General features: G+C 33.7%; 1 protein-coding gene across 1 annotated transcript in view; it reads right to left on the bottom strand.

Annotated features, from left to right (window-relative positions):
• Positions 1-277: 277 nt before the first annotated feature.
• The window catches only part of EBF1 (Transcription factor COE1), an 82,213-nt gene continuing 59,266 nt past the window's right edge, over positions 278-23,224 (bottom strand). Inside the window, exons 9-14 of the mRNA XM_035733335.2 lie at positions 17,959-18,101; positions 15,665-15,791; positions 10,689-12,250; positions 8,296-8,529; positions 5,446-5,861; positions 278-1,382 (exon numbers count right to left, since the gene is read on the bottom strand). Of these exons, the coding sequence (XP_035587260.2) occupies positions 1,379-1,382; positions 5,446-5,861; positions 8,296-8,529; positions 10,689-12,250; positions 15,665-15,791; positions 17,959-18,101 (2,486 nt within the window). The 3' untranslated portion in view covers positions 278-1,378. The remainder of the gene's footprint in view (positions 1,383-5,445; positions 5,862-8,295; positions 8,530-10,688; positions 12,251-15,664; positions 15,792-17,958; positions 18,102-23,224) is intronic.

The following is a 23,224-nucleotide window of genomic DNA, read 5'->3' as shown; positions in this document are numbered from 1 at the left end:
GTCCTTAACGGGGACTATTGAGAAATTCCATACAACTAACCAATACTTCCTGGTTCTACGATGTCTTTTCATATTTATTTATCAAACACATGAACATTGGTACAAGGAGGCACCAAATATATGTGCGCCACATAAATCATTCGATTTGTGTGAGGGCTGAGATACTGCTCGAGTGCCTAAACCGAAGCAAGTGGTTTACTTAGGGTGCCATTCTCCGAGCCTTTGACCTAAAGGTCTAATCCACAAGGCAGTAGCGCAACATCAGTCGCGTGGTAGCCGGTGACCAACAATAGGCTGACACACCATTTGTTTCCTTAGGATCGTCGTGCTCATGTACACCACTGGTTTGGAATCATAGTCTTTTAACTCCCCTAGGTGTATCCTCTATATTCGCCAACCCATTTAAAGCGCCGGACATTCACTCTTCGTGCTCTGAAGTTCGTAAATAACACCCGTTGCCGCACGAAGGCAGTAAGTGGGATTTCTGTGGGAGTATCTGTATACGCGTAGCGATGTGGAGGTAGAGAGTTGGTTGCGCCCACTCTTGACCGTATCAGAACAAACACAAAAACTATTAAACTAAGTAAGTGATAACGCTTCATATTTTAGTTTTCTTATTATTACACATTTATGTTTGCAAAATAAGATTACAATTTGTAAAAATTATTATTTTGCATTCACTGTACAAAAGAAAGCCAAAAATTAAGATCATTATGTCATAGTAATTATGAAAGAAAAAACTTTTTGATTCTTTTTAACTACAAGCCAATGTGTATGGATTAAATTTTTAGATTAGATATCTTTGATATTTTTTATGATGGGACTATAATGTATGGACGACCTTTGGACGACGCCAAAGTGACCTTAAGAATGTTCACCAACTGACTAGGGCTAAATGAGGATTTTAAACCTGTAAGAAGGATAAAAATTGTGATTTACAGTTGATGGTTAAGGTTAGGAATTAGATTTTGCGTTTTCATCACGTACTGACATCGGCTATAATGTCAAATAGATAAAGAATTTCGCGCCAAAATCCAAGACCTGTTGTCGTAAATCTGATTGGTTCGTTCATAAATTATAGTCTCGCCTTTTTTTGTTGATATCAGTGTTGGGATTGAAATGATGAGAATACATTGAACTCGATATTAAGTTGATTGCACACACGCACACCCACATGCACATATGAATAAAGAATGAATGATTTAGTCAGTTGACGATTAATTTTGTTCAGGGTATTTGTTTGTTTGTTTTTAAAAACGAGGGGTTATTTAATGAAGATAATAACAGTAATAAATAAATTAAATGTTGTGCAGTGTAGCTTTTCTTTAAACTATATGTGTGTTGTTGTCATTTCATTTGGTTAACGGTTATCCCTTGGTTATCTAATCAGAATAAGGAAAACAAGGCAGAAATAGGATAAAAAAATAACTTAAACATCATTGAAACCAAATAATGAGATAAAATAGTGTGATTATGGTATACTAATAACTCGATCAGATTCAAGACAATGACTTTTAATTTTAGCGTGACATTTAAATGGCAGTGACCGATAAGATTTGAGTATAAAGTGTTTAATTACCAATGGAATTGTGACATAGTTGTGCAAATCTCAAAATGCGGTAAAAAAAAAATTGGGCCCTCACCGTAAAAGCTGATGGTTTTCAGTTTGATTGGCTGTGGAGTCATGGATTGTCAATACCATTGAAGGGAATTGGGCTAAAAATGAAACAGCTGTCCATATTTATTTAACTAAGATCAATTCGTAATATAGATTATGAAATACTCCGTATGATTTGCATTTTAGAGCATACGATTTGTTCAGAACCAAGTTCTTTAACAATAAATCTTGTTATGACGTTATACAGTGCAAACGATACAATGTGAAAACGAAGTAACACGAAATGTATTCTGTTTTTAAAGTAGATTTTTTCCAAAGAATTATATTTTGAAGAACTAGTTCAGCTTTCATTTCTTTAAAAATAGACTTCTGCCGATATGTTGAATAAGAGGTGGATTTATGTCGTAATAACTTAATAAAAGAAATTGAGATCATAAATCGATCAACTTTTTGACCACAATTGAAAATCTTAAAGCACTGGACGGCCATTTCGTCCTAGTTCAGGACTCCTCAGCAGTGCTCATCTACAGTCTAACATTGATTGCTTTATGATCTCAAAGCTCAACAATCTCTACAACCTCATGTTGTTAATAAAAAAACTTTCAGAAACCGTAGAAACAAAAAGTTCATTTTATTGTCTCGTCATATTATTTCATCGATTTGTAAAGAAAATTTCTACACAAATGTAAAACTATGGGAAATAATGCAGACGTTTCAGCGAAGAATAAATTCCGTTCTTTATTCAATACTTTAAAAAAACTAAATTAAATTGAGATAATACCCTACCATTTATCAATTATTGTAAATAATAGTTGACATTTCTTTTTAATAATCTTGACTAAATTATGAAACACCACTTCATTTTCATTGACGTCCACTTGAATAAGTTTGACTATCTTTAATAATTATCAGTATGTGGTTGTGGAGATTATTAAGTTTTTGATTGAGGTCATGAACCGATTGATGTTAGACCACCATTAAAAACCTGGAAGTAGTGAACGGCCGTTTTGTCCTATTATGGGACTCTTCAGAAGTGCATATATAAGATCCTGCTCGTTGGGCTCGAACCCAGGACCTCCGATGACGTACTTGGTTGGTTAGGGTTAGACATTAACACCATCGGGTGCCGGCTGGATCAGTGGTCTAGAGGCCAAGGGTTCATGTGCGAAACCGAAGGTCCTGGGTCCGGATCCCGCGTGCGGAGTCGTGGACGCACCTTGCTGAGGAGTCCCGTAATAGGACGAAACTGCCGCCCAGTGCTTCCAAGTTTCCAATGGTGGTCTAACATCAATCGATTCATGACCTCAATCAATATCGTTGCTAAGTTTTTGCAACTCTATTATACTATAGACTACTACAGGTAAAAAAATAACTACCTATATATACGATTGTACAGCTTTGTCATTATCACGACCATTGTGTAACATAAATGGAGGTGGATCACAAGATTTCAGCGATGAACATATTGATTGGTTGTTTCATTCATGCTGAATTGAGCAATACCGATTCAAAAAGATTAACAATTCAGACAACTCCTAATGCCTACTTCTGAAAGCATACATAATTTTTTCTAAAAAAAAAGTGAAAGTGGCCTGACTAATTAAAACTTAGTCATCAAATGGTAGCTTTGTTTTTCCTTTGGGAATAGTTTTTTATGATGATTTACTTCATGCTAATAACAATCATAAGGGAAATTGTAGTTTCTTTCCTGATTGAATTAGTTAAACCTAGTTCTCAAAATTATAAGCAAAGGAATAGAAATAAAGTTTGTTGATTTAGAATACGAAAGGAATCATTCTAATTTGTTTAAATATCTTTTATTCGTACTATATAATATTTGAAACTGGTTGGTTCAATGTAAATGCATTCCAACATTGATGTTCACACATAGGCTCAAAGCTAATGTCTGTTACTTTAAACATTCAAAAGTCAAACGACTATCTACTACTAAGTGCGAATAATATTTTATCTAGTTTCATGTTGATTTTCAATTTTCAAATTAAAAGTTAAGTTTCGATTACTTTTTCTGGGTGATTGATTTGGAAATCTTTTCTAAGGAACTAAGAGCAGTGATACATTTGTATCCATCTGAATGTTAGTAAATATTTCACCAACCTTCTAACAATTATTTCATTATTCAATCATTAAACTGAACGTAGAGGATTTATCTTACATTTTTTGTGATAGAAATTACTCTCTAGTAAATTGAATAGCTCAATGATAATATCTCAAATACTAAAGCTGGTTGATAGGGGGAGTTAAATTCTACATGGAACATTAGTTCCTTCACAGAGTTTCCTACTTACTACCTTTAACCACATAATATCTCAATATATTATACACGATCTTGAAGCACTCAAACTAGTGACTATATTATAATTTGATCGATAAAATGAAATCCACACTAAAAGGCAAAGCAAATATGAGATTGATTGTCGTAGTTCAGTAAGAAAAAGTTAGCCATTGATTAATTGAGTAAAATTGCCTTTATTACCACTTACATACACATCTCCCTCCTTTTGTCCCTGCCTACGTGTAAATGTTTAATCTCTATCAGAATGTTACAGTATAAGTACACTTGAAATAAATACTTTTTTGAAAAACAAAAAATGGGCCTTTTCATCATTTAGTATCAGAAGGGGTTTTTGTGGATATTATAGTAATTTCAATAGTTGAGATCATAAGTCAATTGGAGCTAGACCACCATAGAAAACCTGTATGTACTGGACGACCGTTTCGTCCTACTATGGTACTCCTCACTAGTGCGCATCTACGATCCCGCCTCGCGAGATTCAAACCCAGAACCTCTAGATCACTGAGCAGGCATCAAATGGTAATAATGTCGAAACGGCCGTTAAGTGCTTCCAGGTTTTCCATGGTGGTCTAGCTTCAACTGACTCATGATCTTTTCATCTTTTGTTGTTAAGTTCAAATTAAAGTAACGATTAAAAAAGCTTTGAAAAAATTTGAGATAAAAACCAGTAGTATGGTATGGTAGATGGTAATTAATAAGTGATTAAGGAATATACAAAAATTCTAACATGAATTTCATTGTTTACTTGCTATAACTATCACACAATAAATATTAGATAAATCTATAATCTTTTATGCTTCAATTGTATATCCACTAATCGGTTTGCTTGTGTGATTCATGAATGTATATAGGAAACTGGGGAGTGCTAAACAGAAGTTTTACTCTAGTATGGAATTTTTCACCAGTTAACACTATGAAACTTCAAGTCCCGTAGTAAATGATTGGCAGTTTGAAACAGTTGATTGACTTCCAGCGATACAGATCCTAATTAAACAGATTCACGATGTAGCATAATAAAAACCAAAAGTCATTAGTGACAACTTTTCAGTCTGATCTCCAACAGTCAGGACTCCTTACTAGCATTTCAGGGACATTTTCAATTGATTTGCTTGTGAGTTGAATGGATTTTGTAGACATCGATTTAATTTTTTGGCCGTATTACTCACCGATTAGGTTAAATCTATGTGAGCTGGATAGATGTGCACCGGTGAGAAGACTTATACTGGGACGAAACAGCCACCTAGTATTCTTTGGGTTTCTAATGGTATCTTAGCTGAGATCAATATATGATAAATTCAACCTACAGATTAAACCAATCTCCACAAAACGCCTTCAAATAAATTTGGGAATAATTTTGTTGTAAAGAGGAGTGATTAAGTTTTTGAAAAAACCAACCAAAAATTAGGGGCTACAAGTAAACTACACTATTTTAGTTTTACAATTCATTGGTTACCACAATAGTTCTTGAGCTGATGTCAACCAATCATGTAAACTATTTTCGAATTGAACTTACTTTGACCATTGTATAATTGGACTTGAAGAATCCATAACAGTTTCTTTACTTATCATTGACTCATGAATAGTCGTAGCCGATGACGTTGATGATGATGAGGAGGAGGATGAAGAGGAGGAAGAGATGGAACCTGATAAAGATAAAGGTGAAGATAATGTTGGAGTTGAATGAAACATATGATTTATAGGTTTTGATGCTTCGTTTAATTTTATTCTTTGCATCAAATGAATTTGATGTTCATGATTAGGTGATTGTACAGAATTTGTTCTTGTTCTAATAGATGATATTGATGATGGAGTGTTAATTGAATTTTTTATTGAAGATAGTGTTTCTGTTGTAGAACATAAAGATGATGTTGATTCTATATCATGATCTGTATAGTTATCTGCTAGATAAATTAACGATGTTGATAAATGCTGTTAATTGAAATAAACGAAACAGTATACAAGTTATTCAGAAGAGAACAGTAGTTATATAAGGATGGATAAAAAATAAGTAAATGTGATTAGACTGTTTTAGTTTATTATCATTTTTAATCAGTAATCACTAGGAAATTATTTTATCATTATATTGGACTCTTTAACTGTACACAACAATGATGTTACTGAGGAACAAAACCTAGAAGTTAGGGATTTGTGGCCAGTCTATAATCTTAAAACAACTGAGACGAGATCTTATACTTCTCATTTCTAATTCTGGTTTACTCGTTATACATCACAATCATCATCTGTCATTATCAGTGGTACCTGTTTCATGTTTAATATGTTTGGTTTACATCAATTACAAATTCTGACGAAAACTTGAGAGATCTACTCCAAATTTTATCACATGTGAACACGTGATTATTAGTAGCATACAATGTAGTGGTTTACATTACGAACTGACTTTAGCGAGACAACCGCTAGAAATTAGACAGATGCTTCTGGATTTCTAATGAGGAGCTGTGATCAGAGACAGGTATTACCGATTGAATTTAGAAGTATGGGTCATCGGATTCTGACTTAACAATCTAAAGCTAAATCACTCTATTCAGGGTTTAAAGATTTTGATTTCAAAGCCTAGTAAGATTGAGCACTATTGAGAAGTCCCTCACCAGAACGAAACAACCATATAGTGCTTTTTAGTTTCCAATGGTCGACTAGCTATAGTCAATACTTGATGTTAGCCCCAAAACAAACGCTATTTATAAATCATAATAGTGTAAGATATTAAACAGTTCGTTCTGTTCTACTTAACGGCTGTGAAACGTGGCCATTAATAGTAGAAGATACTCGTAAGCTACCAGTATTTGATCACAGATGTCTTAGAAATATTGCTAGCATCTGCTAAGATCACCGAGTAGGTAATAATGAGGTTAGACACAAGGCACTAGGGATTGATGAGGTTGTAAATCTTCATCGACGGAGGTGATTGGGCCACATGTTACATATGCCTGAACACCGATTACCACGACGCGCAATACTGACTAGTGTTGGGGATAGTTGGAAGAAAGTTAGGGGAAGCCAAACCAAAACGCGGCATCAGTGCTTGAAGTCAGTAACTCCTGGTCTGATTCATGTTGGTAGATGCAAACTACTTGGTCGGGGTCCGCGCAACTGTCATAACCAATCGTTGGGGACTCTCAGTGACATGGCTCAGAATCGATCACAATGGTGTAGGTGTATACACTGTCTTTTCTCACACCGTGAGATTAAAACTATTCTATACGTTACTTTCTACCAACTAATTCTTTCTTCTTGTATTGTGTCCTTATACACGATCCTTCTTTTATATATTACTACCATTGAAGCTAGACTGACCTTGATAATGTCTACCTAATAACTAGGAATAAATGAGAGTTATAACCATGTGTGAGGAATTCGAATTGTGATTTACAGTTGATGGTTAAGGTTAAGAATTATATTTAGGATTCTCGTCACGAACTGACATCGGCTATAATCCAAAGACTCTATTTAGCCAAATGAATGAGTGAATTTAGCACCAAAATTTGAGACCTGTTATCTTATACATGATAATTGGTTTAATGGTTAAACTAATGATACTATTTATAATTATCGAGTTCAGTTAAATGAACTTTTATCAGTAAGAATAAATGAGGTTAGTTTTTATTACAAACCGAAATAAACAGTTGAATTACTGAATACCAGGTCATGTTGAAGAGTTAATTTGTATTTATGAGCTCTTCTGGATAATTATGCACGTACTACTACTAAATATTGGATCACATTCAATATCTCCAGATTGCATAATGAGCTCGATAACTTTAGACTACTTAACCGGAATCCAATAGTTCAAATGCCTCTATTCCTTAGACTTACGTTATCGTTCAGCTATTATTGAGTAGGATTTTTAGTGTCCATTTAATTATGACATGAATAAATTTCATTAGTTATGATTCCTTAAGTAGAATTTCAAGAGTTAATTTCAATGAATACATACACTTTTCAGTGTAATCGCTTCTAATTTTCATTTGTCTTTTCCTACTAGATAAACCTTCTCTATAATGAGTATACTTATTTCCCTCTATCATACATTATTTGACTTTGGATTTCGTTGTGGTAAATATGAACTCAACGTATACCATTTGATAAACCCGACTAATAATAACGATAATAAACAAAGATGGATAGTGGTTAGTAGTGGGCATTTCATCCTATTCGGGAATCGTCAACTGGATGTACTTGCATCCCAGAGTTGTTATTCACTCCAGGACTCGAGGCAATCCGCACAAAATGTACATATGTCAATAAGTGACTGATCAATTACAGTTCTAAAACATCAATGAGAAGATTCAAGTAAACAATACCAAGTGAATTTAATAATAATGATAACGGTGATAATTTAACTAACCTGTAAGTTATATGATGATCCAGTCCATGAATTATCATCTGTCGTTTTATTTTCAACCATAGAAGTTAACTCACTTGATGGTAATCTACAAGTTGATTTTGAAAGTGGTATCTGATGACGATCTCTATTATGTTCATAAAGAGATGATGACTTATTAAATTTTGAATAGGATGTAATTTGTGGACAAATTGATTGATTGACATTGTTACTTGTTTTAATTCTATGTTCATTGTACTAGTAAATGGGTTTTTTATATAAAAAAAATAATAAAGAAATATTCATTAATCAGTGGTTATTATAGTATATTATCATTATTATCTAGATATTGACAAATAGCAAAGGTCAGTACGAATGTTTCTTCTTATTTTGAACCTATCAGTATATCAACTGATACAAATATGTGCCAACTGACCGTACGAGATTATGGAAGATATTTACGATTAAAGTAAGTTTATTATGAACGAGAACATAAGTCGGGGCAGCTAAATGTACTTCAATGGGAAATAACAGAATCTCTTGATAACATATGAGAACAATACATTGAATACTTTATTTGCAAACTATCATCATCTACCCTTTACATTGTGTATGCTTCTTCTGATTCACAATTCTTTCGTATTTTTATTTTTATTTTTTCTTCAAGTCGATCTTGATAGCCTTCTGGTGTCGGATTTTCAATTACCGATTGGTGTTACTTACTACTTATATCTGTTGACATTGAGTAGTATACACCACGAGTTAATTAACCTCAATTTACATGGACAATATTTATTTATGAAAATTTTGGTTGATATTAAATTATCAATTAGACATGACACTACGTGACCAGTAATTTACAACTTGATTCGCAAGTGAATTTTTCTCCAAACTTCCATGGATGCTAAAATACACTCAATTATACCTACTTATGATTGATTAGATTGATAATGTGTGTATCTGTTACATTAAATATACATTTCAGTTTCCAATAAAGTTATTATGAGTAGATGATCCGAAAAATGACAAACTAAAGCGTATAGGATGAATTTTACCGCTAAATTTGATAGAAGTAACTATAAATTTCTGGGCTTCTGGAGGAAGTTGATACTTCTCAACAAGGCATGCTTATAGTCTTGAGGAAACTGAAGCTACATGTTGGGTTCGAACCCATATCGTCCATGATTTGTAGTCTGAGACTTTGTGACGGAGCTATTCGAGCCATTATTATAGAACACCTTAGTTGTATTTCGTTAGAGTTGACTTTAGGTAGAATATTTGTCAACGTTTTAGATAAATATAGTATATAAGCATTGGTTTTATTCTATTTTCTATACTAAACGAAATTTCGGTTTGTTGATGTTGTTAAAGTATGACGCAGAATTTAACCCAAAATGAAATCAACTACAGGTAGCATTGGGAATTCATTAGGGATTAGACAGCTAGTACGTCTCATTTTTGGGACTCCTCAATAGTGCCCACCAACAATCTTAATACTGAAAAATTTAAAACTAGGAAAAACAATCTTAAAGTAAAGTTAGATATAGGCTTGTAGTAGAATTCAGAACGTATATCTTAACCTATTTGGGACTCGTCAGCTGAATGTACCTATCACATCTGTGTTAATGTTGATTTCGGGACACAAATCCAGGACCTCTCCCTTTAAACGTTCATAGCGTTTCTCACTTAACTATTAAGTTCAAATAGCCACTAGTTTATGAAACGACGATAAATTTTATTTTCACATTTGTAAAGGAGAGTTCAAACCACTACATATGAGAATAGAAAAATCATCTTTCAGTTTTCTATAACTTCTTGTCATGTTTAAAACTTCATTTTAATTTTAAGAATATAAACTTTTTGGTATAGGGTTATGGATGCACACTGCTTAGGAAAAATGGCCATCCAATGCTTCCAGGTTTTCAATGGTGGTCTAACATCAATAGGTTCATGATCTCAATCAAAAACTTAATAATCTCCACAACCCCCATACTGATAATTACCATTTGCTAACTAGTGACTAGCTTCGTGAGGGAATTCTTGGAATTCTAGTGAGAAGCCGTGACCAATGAAACTAATCCACGTCGGGTAGAGAAAGATATCTACCTCAGTAAAATGAAAGATGGTCGCACAATTTCGTGGATTGGTTGAAGTTAGACATTAAAACCGTTGGATGATGACTCAGTGGTCTAGAGGTTAAGCGTTCGCACGCGAGACTGAAAGCCCTGGTTTCGAATCCCAGCAGCGGGATCGTGGATACGCACTGCTGAGGATTTTCGCAATAGAACGAAACAGTTGTCCAGTGCTTCCAAGTTTTCAATGGGGATCTAGCATCAATCGTTTCATGATCTCAATCAAAAACTTAATAATCTTCACAACCCTATACTAAAAACTTCATAAAAAATTCGATTCATTACCTCAGTTATTTCATTTGTATTAACTGATTTCAGTAAACAATTATCATTATTTGAATCTAATATATTCGCTTGTGATACATGATAAGAAGGATTTAAATTCGATGCAAAATCTGTATTTAAAGATGTAGTGATTAATGGTTTATCATGATGTTTCATTATTGATGAATTCATTTCAGGTAGAACATTAACATTATAATTCATTTCATCATTGATATGCCTTAAAAATGGTGCTATATTACGTGTAATAGTTTGAAATGAATCATTTGGCATTTTTATTACATCATATATTTCTTGTCGTTGCCTAGTTTCATTCATATGTTTCTCTTCTATTGACCAATCACAACGTAACCTCTTCAATGGATGATGATGATGATAATGATGATGATGATTATGATTATGGTTAATAGATTCTGTGTAAATATTTGACTGTTTCAACTTTTTATTACTTAACGTTAAACATGATCTATGATTATTTAAATGATCATGAGTATTATTATTATTATTATTATCATTGTTATCACCTTCTTCATTATCATCTTCGACAATATCTTCAAATCCATGCTGATTTCGATGAAGATTCAATTGTGACTGACGATGTGAATGGGATTGTTGTTGTTGATGATGATGATGATGACAGTTTAGTGAATTTTGTAATTCATCATTATTTGAATTTGTTGGAGAATTATTATGATTTATATTATCTAAACAATTCATATCGTTTTGTACACTTTCTAGACCACCACTACTATTACTAGTGACTGTACCACTTTCAGGACTACTTTGACTCATACCAATAATATCATCATTTATAATCGATGTTGAATTAGAATTAGAATGGATTAAATGTGCTGTTGTCGTTGTTGTTGCCATTGTTGTGGTTGTTGATGTACCCGTTGTAGTACAACAACAATAACCGCTTGATATTACATTGTCAACATCTTTTCTATCAAATGTATAAAAGGCTTTATGTAAACTAATTCTAGAATCATGTAAAGCTGATAAGTTGTCACGATGTTCATTTAACTCTAAATTTGATAGAATTGATGGCGCTGCCGCTGATGTTGTCGTTGACGTTGTTATTCCATATGGATAAAAATTAATGCCGTTTTGACCAGTTAGTGCTAGAAAACTATTCATTGATCCCATTTGCACTGAGGAAACATTAGGACATAATGAAATATGACTAGTATTATTGTTATTATTAACATTACTTGAAGATGATGTACATCGATTGTCTAAATTTTGATTACTGTCTGTTAGATGTTGTGAATGTTGTTGATGACGTTCTTCTTCTTCTGCTCTCTCTTCTGTTTCTCCTTGATTAGTACAAAATATAGAGGATGATAATGATGATGTTGGTTGTAGTGATTGTGAAGCTAGTTGTAAATGTGGTGATCGAAATCCAATACCACCACGATTAGGCATTGTATATAATGCTTCGGCTAAATCTGCAGCACGTTTTAAGATGATTTCGCGTGGTAAACGTTCTGGATCACCTGGATGACGTGGAATAATTTTGCATAATCTTTGAAAACCATATTCAATTGTAGGATCTGTCATTGCTAGATGAAGAAAAGTCAGTATAGTTTTATATGAATAATTCCTTTTTATTAATATAGATAAGAAAATAAAAAATTATTTTACATGGATCATAATAATATTCATTTATTAAGAGTTTAAATCATCCCAGTATCAATACTCAGAACTTATTATTTGATCAGTCTTTGTTGATATGTGCACATCCAGTGCAAATTGTGTCGATATACATTATTATTAATCCAGAATTCTGTTCTAAATATCAACACTAGGATTGTTTAAACCCTTAAGCACCGAAACCTTTAAAAATGTTAGTAATTGTTTGAATTCAACAGTTCAATTGAAAACACTGTGAGCGTTCAAAGCAATAAGTACTGCGTTCTAGTTCCGAAGTAAATATTAACGCTGACGAGTTCTAAACGGGAAGAAACCATTTCCCTGAATTCTACTGTTAGCCATAATTCATTCATTTCATAAAACATTATATTATGCATGAAAAGCAAATTATTTAAATTCATTTTGTATTGTTTGTTTGAATCTTCCCATTGGTGTTCAGAACTGCAATCGATCAGTCTCTTGTTGACATATGAACATCCTATAAGGATTTCCTCGATATTGTCTTAAGTCACAAGCATTATGACATTGGATGGATGGTGGCTAGTAGTGGAATCCATGACAGGCCTTTCGCTCTATTTGGTACTTGTCAGCTGGATGTACTTGTATCCCTGAGTTGATATTTATTTACTCCGAGACTCGGACCCAGTAGCATTCATTTCAGACGCCATCGCGTAATCCACCTAGCTGACGAGTTCCAAAAAGGACGAGACGCTCATCGTGGATTCCACTGCTATCCACCATCCGTGTTTGCATCTAAAGTGTATTTAATCAAAATTACTTAACTGGATGGTCTAGGGAAAAGTATTTGAACTCAAGGTAGTTTACACAGGATGCACATATGTCAACAAGACACTGATCAATTGTAGTCCTAAAACATCAATAGGAGGATTCAAACAAACAATACAAAATAAATTTAATCTTCATACCATTGCACAAACTAGTGGCTACCAAAACTTAGGATTGGATTTGAGTCCTGAAGTGAACATCAACTCTATGATTCCACTCCTAGTTACCATCTATCTTTGCTTGTAAAACGAATTATATGTTCAAAACTCATCACACATATTACTATCTACCTAATTAATTAGTCAAGAGTTTCTTAACAAGGTAATTTGATTTTGTAAAAGGAATACGCCCATTAAGACATTAAATAAGAAAGATTAGTTCAGTGAAGAGTTCTCTTTTCGACGAATTCATTTTCAAAGCTGTACAATCACAAATATATATGTATACTTATTTTTACAGGATGATAATAATACTGATAATAAACTTCTATTAGGCATGTTGACAGTGAGGTTAAATAAACAAAGGTATTAAGAAAGTTTTTTAAAACAAGGAAAGTTTAATAATCGTTTGATTGTTAATGGCTTAAGTATTGGGCCGTTTAAAGGAGATACTTATCAAAAAACGGATATCCTTCAGTATTTATTGATAAGAACATGAAGCCGAAAACGCCAAAAACACAAATGATTACAGTAGAAAAGAAAACTTTATACATGAACATCGACTTCAAAGGTGATAGAGAGACATATATCTCAAAGAGGAGAATTTCGGACTCCTTAAAAAGAACATTCTACGCAGCAACATTGCTAATATTATTCTCCAGCCGATCATTGTTCACCAATAATCTGAAAGATAAATTCTCACATCTGACCAACTTAGTGTGCATTTACCAATTTACCTGCTCTTGTTGAGCTATGTATATAGGTCGTTTGATGCGTACTTTATCCAAAAGAATTCAACAACATTACCTGGTATGACTAAGAAAAGAGGTGGAAACGGCTCAATAAGAAGTTCTATAATCGAACACCTTGTGAACATAGATCATTCAATCAACACAGACTAAGCGTTCAAAGTCATCTACAAGGTAAGTAGAAGTCTCCCTAAGACAATTAGACTGCATCTTCTTTGCATTGCCGAAGCAATAGCCATACATCTGGAAGAACCATAATTGTGTGTGCAAAAGAGACTGGTACAACCTCTCCTTCTACCATGGTCTTAATGTATTACAGATTTTCTCTCTTTTTCATACTCTTGTTCCTTTACAGCCATCTGCTTCACCTTCCATCTTCTCTTTGAATCTTCTCCCCCCAACTGGTTTGTTTTTATTTCCACGATCATTCCGATTACATTTCATCTCTGTTTCAACATTTTATTTTATCATGCTGAGCCATCCTTTTCCAATGATAATTTCCCCATCCTTTGATGAATACTTAAGCCATTAACAATCAAACGATTATTAAACTTTCCTTGTTTTAAAAAACTTTCTTAATACCTTTGTTTATTTAACCTCACTGTCAACATGCCTAATAGAAGTTTATTATCAGTATTATTATCATCCTGTAAAAATAAGTATACATATATATTTGTGATTGTACAGCTTTGAAAATGAATTCGTCGAAAAGAGAACTCTTCACTGAACTAATCTTTCTTATTTAATTTGATTTCGTAACTACAAAGTTATTTAATAGAGATATAAGTTTATAGATGGTGGTTGAAGGTAGTCGACAGGAAACCCTGGACCCGTGTTTCGTGCTACTTGGCACTCTTCAGAAAGGTGTACCTGTAATCTCGAAGGAACTGGTTCTCCCTGGCGGATTCGATCTCGTGTCACCCAGCTTCACGGTCAGAGACGTTAACACTGAGCTATCCGAGCCGCGACCGACCTCCTGTAGGGCTGAGATGTAATCACAATTGATTGATCACTGGGTGTTGATAAGGACTAGACATGCATTACATTGATCGCCACCCAGTGATCAATCAATTGTGATTACATCTCAGTCCTACAGGAGGTCGGTCGCGGCTCGGATAGCTCAGTGGTAACGTCTCTGACCGTGAAGCTGGGTGACACGAGATCGAATCCGCCAGGGAGAACCAGTTCCTTCGAGATTACAGGTACACCTTTCTGAAGAGTGCCAAGTAGCACGAAACACGGGTCCAGGGTTTCCTGTTGACTACCTCCAACCACCATCTAATCTCAATACATAGTGCCCGCAGTGTCGAGTCACCTAGACTGGTGGCCACATTGCAACATGATCGATAGCATTCGATCTGCACTATTAAGGACTAGACAAGCATGAGATTGATCGCCACCCAGTGATCAATTAATTGTGATATAAGTTTATAAGAATATAGAAATTATTATTTAGTTTATGAATATAATAAACAGATTATGTTTTTCTAGACATAGAAACAAGTTAGTAAACCTAAGAAAATCAAGTTACATAATACCCTCAATCAATCACTGGAACAGAATGACAAAGAGTATGATGATTATAAAAATAGATGAGATAATTATTTAATATTAAAAATGATATACTTACCAATATAAGCAAATCTGCCTGGATTATTTTTACAGAATGTTTTATTTTTAAATGCTAATGTCACTTCAACTACACCAGATAAATGTCTTGGTGGAGTACTAACACGTAGAGCATGTGGTGTAATCAACTGATTATAAGAGATAATAAAAGCAAAAACAAATAGGACAAACAACTTATAAATGTTTAAATGTTATTTTAAAAACAATTAAATTTCAATTTGTTGGGGACGTTAGATCCCCAGAACTCACTTAAGAATGGACCTAATTTTGTAATTTTATTTAGAAAATTTGAATTTCTTTATTTTCGCGCCAAAGGCGCTCTTGTCACCTTCATATCGTATTTCCCACTGGGAAATATCTTAAATGCTATTGATCCGTTGCGTCTTTTAGTATGCTATTTAGTAACTCTCCCCAAGGACGGTTTTGTACTGTATATATACGTTTTGAACTGTGTTTGTTGTTATCGCTCGTTTCTGGCTGTTTGAAGAATATACTTCACCTTTCCAAGCTTGGACTTCTCCCTCTAGTTAGCGGGGCTGGGACGCATCAATAGCTAGCTTACTGGTTTTTGATCACCGAGTCTTGTTTCTCGTTCGCAGATTATGTGAACTCGTGATAGCTTCAACCCTAGCACAATTCACTTGATGTTGCTTTACTTGTATCTTCCTATTGTTATTCAGGACTGCAATTGATCAGTTTCAGTAGCTAAATAGATAATGTGATAGCGTTTGAAGCGAATAGTACTGGGTTCGAGTTGTGGAGTGAACATCAACTTTGGGGTGTAGGTGTATTTAGCTGACGAGTCTCAAAAAGGAAGGAACTCACGTCCTAGATTCCACTACTAGCCAATATCCATATACGCTTAAAAATCAAGTTTTATTAGGGTTTTGTCTCCAATTTATAACAGTAGAATTTAATAAATCATTCAAGTGTTTATTTAACTATGTAAAGTGGATATTCTAGTGAATTATTGATAAGTTTTGCTAATTGAACACTCAATCCAATTTTCTAGTCACTTCTAATAAGCCTAGATTAAATCTACTCAGAAACTTGAACACAACAGAATAGCCGCCAAGTGCAACAAAAGAGCTTTACTCAAAAGTCATGCGTATTCATACTATTTAACAAAGCCTTGGCTTTTTAGAAAGTTATAGAAGCAAATTTAATATGATAACAAGAGGATAAATATCCACGTAAACATGTGACAGATGATTCGTCACTGCTCTTGATGTTCATAAAATACTTTTATTCAACCCTGATTGAACAAAAATTTTCCTCGGTCCCAAGTGACTTTTCTAAGAAGTACTTTGGAACTCCTCACCTTTTAACAATTGAAAACGTAAGTTTTTTATTTGTAATTTTATTTGTTCAGTAGTAGTAGAAGTAGTAGTAGTAGTAGTAGTAGTAGTAGTAGTAGTAGTAGTAGTAGTAGTAGTAATAGTAGTAGTAGTGAAAGTAAATATTGTTTCGTAATTGATCTTACAATTGGATATTGTCGATTTCACTTAATTGTCAACTAACGTAAACAAACTGAAGTATTTGGATTCATTATCTATTATCTAAAAAGGTTATACTTAAATATCTAAACAGTAACCACTCTATATTATTCTCATTACTGCTGACCAAATATTCAAATAAGCATATACACCCTAAAAATAGCTGATGAAATATGACTGTACACTGTACTCATCACAGATTGATTTCCGTTAAGGCAACATCAAAAACCAGAAAGTAAATGATATCTTTTTCTTCTTAATGTTGGACTCATCAATATTTGAAGTTTACGATCCCCCCCCACGCAAAGATCGAATACACGCCATTAGTTTAATTATTAATATAATTATAATCTTTAAATAAATTCGTATTAGCTACTTGTTAAGACACAAAATTTACACATGAGAACAATTAGCTAAACATTTGTGTATTAGTAATTGTTTTTATAACTATATGGTTATGACGGGGTTGGAGAATATTATTATTCGACATATCATCCATAGATTTGAGATATAGAGAACAAGAGTATAGAAACATTATTTGTACTCTTTCTTACTATATCAACATAAGTTTAGTAATAAGATGAATGTATATTTCTGCGATATAGAACTTGAGTGTATTTGCTAGACAACGATTATAATGGGAACCATCGAATCATTGTATCCTTTCTAACTGAATTGCTACTTTACAACTTGAAATTGTATTTAGAATCTATTCAATGTCTTACATGTTCATTTAAGTAGTATCAAGAGCAGCTTCACAATGGATTAAATAATTTAGTAAACAAATATCATCACTTACTTCACCCCATACAGCAGTTGATCCAAAAACAATTTGTAGACCGGGGAAAAAATTCTCTCCAATCACAGTAATCGTTTCACCACCTGTAACCCAACCTTCATTTGGACTAAGTGCTTTAATCACTGGACTTATAGTTGAGTAAACTGAAAAACAGAACAGCAAAAACGCTTTATAGTTTCAAAACCCTTTTTTAGATAAAGGAATGGATATAATGTTTTTAATTTCGCTTAACGGCTAAAATCTAATTTGTTGGAAATGACTTAAGATATAGAATTTAATTAGGGGTTGATTTTTGCATCATAATGTTAAGATTATTTATTCTGTAGAATAGATGAAATATGGTTAACTGTGTAACCAAAGGGATGCGAATTTCGTTCTATTCGGGACTCATCAACCGAATGTGCGTAACACATCTCAGAGTTGATGTTTACTTTGAGGTTCAAATCCAGTCCCTTTCGCTTCAAACGCCAACCCCTTATTCACTTAGCTATGGAGTTCAAATAGCCACTTGTTAGTGCAAAAATGTATTAATTCCAGTTTAATTTTTTACTGGTTTATATTATCCCATGGTTTATGGTTTAACTTCATTTTGGTTCGTCTAAATTGGTATTTGTGCAACCTGTACGGATTGCTTCGATACATCTAATATGTAACTAGTTTTTACTGGCCAAATTGAATCTATTTCAAATAAATTTGTAATATAATCTCTATACTGATGCAATCCACACAGGTTGTATATATACCAACTAAGACTGACCAAAATTCAGTCAAATATAAACAACGGGATATTCAAAAGTATTACAAATTGAATCTATTTAATCAGTGTTCTATAGATAATTATACTGTACATCGGTACATTTCTACCTAACTAATTTAGGATAAGCTTAGAAGGAGTAGAAAGTTGTTTAGTGTGATGAAAGAGTATCGGTTGGATATTTCTTGGTTTGCATCCCGTAACTTAAACAAGAAATTATAAATTAAACACTACTTATTAATCAACTCTCGCGGACGGAATCGTGGATCTTGCACCCTGCTGAGAAGTCTCACACTAAAACGAAACAGTCTTCTAGTGCTTCCAGGTTTCCGATGATGGTTTAACATTAGTCGATTCATGATCTCAATTAAAAACTTAACAATCTCCACCACCTCATACTGATAATAAACAAAAGGATGGAAAAATACACATTAATTATTCATACACAATCTATGTATTAAGTTGTACAATTTTACAAATCCCTTAGTGAAAATCAGTAAATGCTCCTTGTATTGAAAAATAGTAGAATATTTTTTTCATGTAGTCGATTTTTATGGTTCATATCACGAACTAATCCGAATTAGACAACAGTTGAAAGTCAGGAAATAATAGACATATGATTTTTTCAGTATGAAACTTCTCAACAGTGGGAATAAAGTGATCACAACGCTGCTTGAAACTGGGATTTTCAGGTCTCGCGAAGATCATCCAACCTTTAGACCAGTGTATCGGTATTCAAGTGTATTAGGCAGTTATTGACCAATGGCAATCAAAGATGGTTGTATAATATCTAGAACTGATTGTTTTTAGATACTTGCCCGATGGTTTAAAGATTAAATGTCTTCACCAAGACCTGATATTCCTGGTTTTGAGCCCCATTTGGGTTGTTAATGTTCACTGTTAAAAAACCTTATACTGAGACAAAGTATATGTCTATTTCTTTTAAATGTTCAGCGGTTGTCCAGTCAAGATCAGTGCATGACGTGAAATATGAAATCTCAGCATTACAGGTTGACAACTCAACCCTTGAGGAGCTATTGTAGCGAACGAGAACAAATGGGGACAATCAAATGTACCTTAACACAGAATCACACGAATCTCTTAGTAAAATCTGAGAACCATACAGTGAATTCTTCATTTGCAAAATGTCACTCAATTGTATCAAACTTGGCTATTCCTACTGCAAAATGTCAGTCAATCGTTTCAGACTTGATTGTTCCTACATTTCTACAACAATCATTTTCTGTTCTCGTTCTCTTCCCTTCGATCTTATTAATCTTCTACCACCAGGCATTTCACTTTTGATTAATGATACATACTACTTATATTTGTCGATGTCAGTGGCACACACCACAATATGATCTTACAGTGATAAAAGTCAAATAAGTAGTAATATAGACTACATAAATTCTTTAGATTTTAAGACATTAAAATGAATAAACATATATACGAGTATTTCAGATATTCTAAATAAGACATTTTATTTCACAAGTGTAAATGTATTTAAGTTTACTTCTTAACTTCCAAACATATCAAAATCAATACATAACTGTGAAGTCTGAGCTTTGCTTTACACTGTTGTGTTTAGAATCACCTACCTAATGATGTAATTATATGTATATATATATATACTCATTTGTATGTAGCATTGTGTTTTGGTTAACTGCTTATTTCCCTTCTTCCCACCTACATCCTCTTTCTTTCTTCTTTTTTTTCTCTCTCTTTTTCTTTGAATGAAATAATAAACCATCAAAGTGTAGATCAAATTACTTTGCTACAGTTCAACAAAACCAACACCAATTATCAATAAATAAATATATATTCACGACTCATTTAACACCATCTAATTACAAACCCTTAAGGCATTATTCTTAAACACCATGACATATGAGCATCATAACATGTCGAATATCACTCTCATACAATCATCTAAGTCAGTGTTCATTTATTCAGCTTATTTATATATATACATCAATGAAAGGGAAATAAGGGGGTGGATAAATGGTTGATTGGTTGTAGTGATTACGAAATTCATAAAAATCCTAAGGGAATTAACAGACTGTTTAATTTTCAGCTCAATATTATTGTAAATTAACTATGCCAATCATAGAAAAATAAAACTATGAAAAAGTTATGTTGTATGTGTGTGTCTGTGTGTATTTATATATAACGAAATGAAACGGAACAATTCTGATAGTAGATAGTTTCTAATTTATTTCTATCCTTCCCCCATCACCCTCAGTTCATTCTCCTTAATTTATTGTTACAATGAAAATAAATTATTTCCTAATTAATACATTAACATAGAAATCGGTTATTTTGTTTCTTTTGCTTTTACAGAGAACGATCTACCAATGCTCTACTAATCATATTGCGTCATTGTTTGGAAGCTGTATAGAACAGTACACTATTGTATGTGTCAGAGAGACATGATCCGTTGTTAAGACAACTCAATTCTATTATATATTATATCAAATTATTATAGGACAAAAAATCATTTCCATTCTTTAAAGACTTCTATTATAGATATATATGCTTGAAAATCGTTCACCTAAAACTACTATGTAGAACTGTGGTTGTGATTTTCTAGATCCTGTTTTATAGGGTCAATCAGTCGTAAATATCTTAGTCCTATAACAAGTCAGTCGCTCTCTGAATAGTAACATAGTAACGTATCAGACTGTGAAACATAATGACGAGGTATCGAGTCCACCATGGAGTACTAGTTCTCCCATGATTACAGGTGCATCTTATCAACGAGTTCCAAATGGTAGGAAACCTTGGTCGATCAAAGTTTCTCGTCTGCTATGTCTGAAAAGTCAATTGATATCCTTTTTGCATTTCGTTTGCCAGAATTCGGATTATAATTTCCCTACCATGTATTCTTATTCTATTTGGATTGCAGCTCAACGTTCCTAGCCTTAATCAATGATATGTTCTGATCTTTCAATAGTTGAAAACATGAGTCCACTGAAGCTAGATCACCATGGAAAACCTGGAATCACTGGACGGTCGTTTCGTCCTACTATAGGACTTCTCAACAGTGCTCATCCACGATCCCACCTCGCGAAATTTGAACCCAGGACCTATCAGTCTCGCTCGCGAGCGCTTAACCACTAGACCACTGAGCTGGCCGGCATCCAATGGTGTTAATGTCTAACTCCAACTAATCCACGAAGTTGCGCCACCGCACACCATTGTCTTCAATGAGTTGATGTCTCACAACAGACCTGGTTGAACTCTAGGGTTAATTTTGAGCTAACGTAAGCTTAGCATCGATCGTTTTACTGATACGCACGTTTTCTTTTGTCTCATGACTTGAGTCTGGAGGAAGAAGGCAGAAATCTAGATTCTATTATTATTTTTTGAATTATAAATGGATATGACGAACTGGATAACACTGCGAAATGGAAAATCATACACAAATATACTAAAGTGGTTGTGAATCGGGAAGGCTGTAAATAATTAGACAACGATAAGCTAGGAATAATAAAATGTACAGTAACAGTGTATGGCTCAAACGGAATCTTACAATCGAATGGAATATGGAGTCGTAGTGGTCCACTAATTTAGTAATTACACAATCGGAATATACATAATAAAATAACAAAAATAATTTTGAGAGTTATTGTCTTCAGTCTTTGTTCTGTTAAGTCATTGAAGAATACCTCTAAACATATAGTGTCAATTCATTTTGTGTCGTTTATTTGAATCTTCCCATTGATGTTCAGAACTGCAATCGATCAGTCTCTTGTTGACATATGAGCATCCTATACGGATTTCCTCGATATTGTCTTAAATCACAAGCATTATGACATTGGATGGATGGTGGCTAGTAGTGGAATCCATGACAGGCGTTTCGCCCTATTTGGTACTTGTCAGCTGGATGTACTTGTATCCCTGAGTTCATATTTACTCCGAGACTCGGACCCAGTTGAACTCATTTCAGATGCCATCGCGTTATTCACCTAGCTGACGAGTCTCAAATAGGACGAGACGCTCTTTCTGGATTCCACTGCTATCCACCATCCGTATTTGCATCCAAAGTGTATTTAATCAAGATTATTTAACTGGATTGTTTAGGGAAGAGTAGTTGAACTGTGAGTTAATTTTTTTCAACAAATTAATATCAACTGGGAAGGGTCAATAAAATCCAGAAAGTAATTCACAACTATTTCGTCCTGTTATACAACTTTTCATCAGTGAATGTACAACTGTATCACAGATTTCGAACTTAAGACATTCAGGTAACACAGTAAATCTCTACCATTTAGACTATAAATTTGGAATCTAATATATTTACACATCCAACTTTAATACCATAAGTGGACCACTACCTAATTCTAGACATATTTGAATCCTATCGATCATGACTTCGTACTTAAACCCTGAGAATTCTCAGCACACTATTATTAACGAGCATACGAACAATATCTGGTTGAGGAGGTCTTCATTAAAGCAATATTAATCCATGATGGAAAGCGACTTCAACTATCTTTCAAATTAATAATC

Source organism: Schistosoma haematobium, chromosome 3 (assembly GCF_000699445.3).
Source record: "Schistosoma haematobium chromosome 3, whole genome shotgun sequence".
NCBI classification, from domain to species: domain Eukaryota; kingdom Metazoa; phylum Platyhelminthes; class Trematoda; order Strigeidida; family Schistosomatidae; genus Schistosoma; species Schistosoma haematobium.
This window is presented reverse-complemented; position numbering and strand designations above follow the sequence as displayed.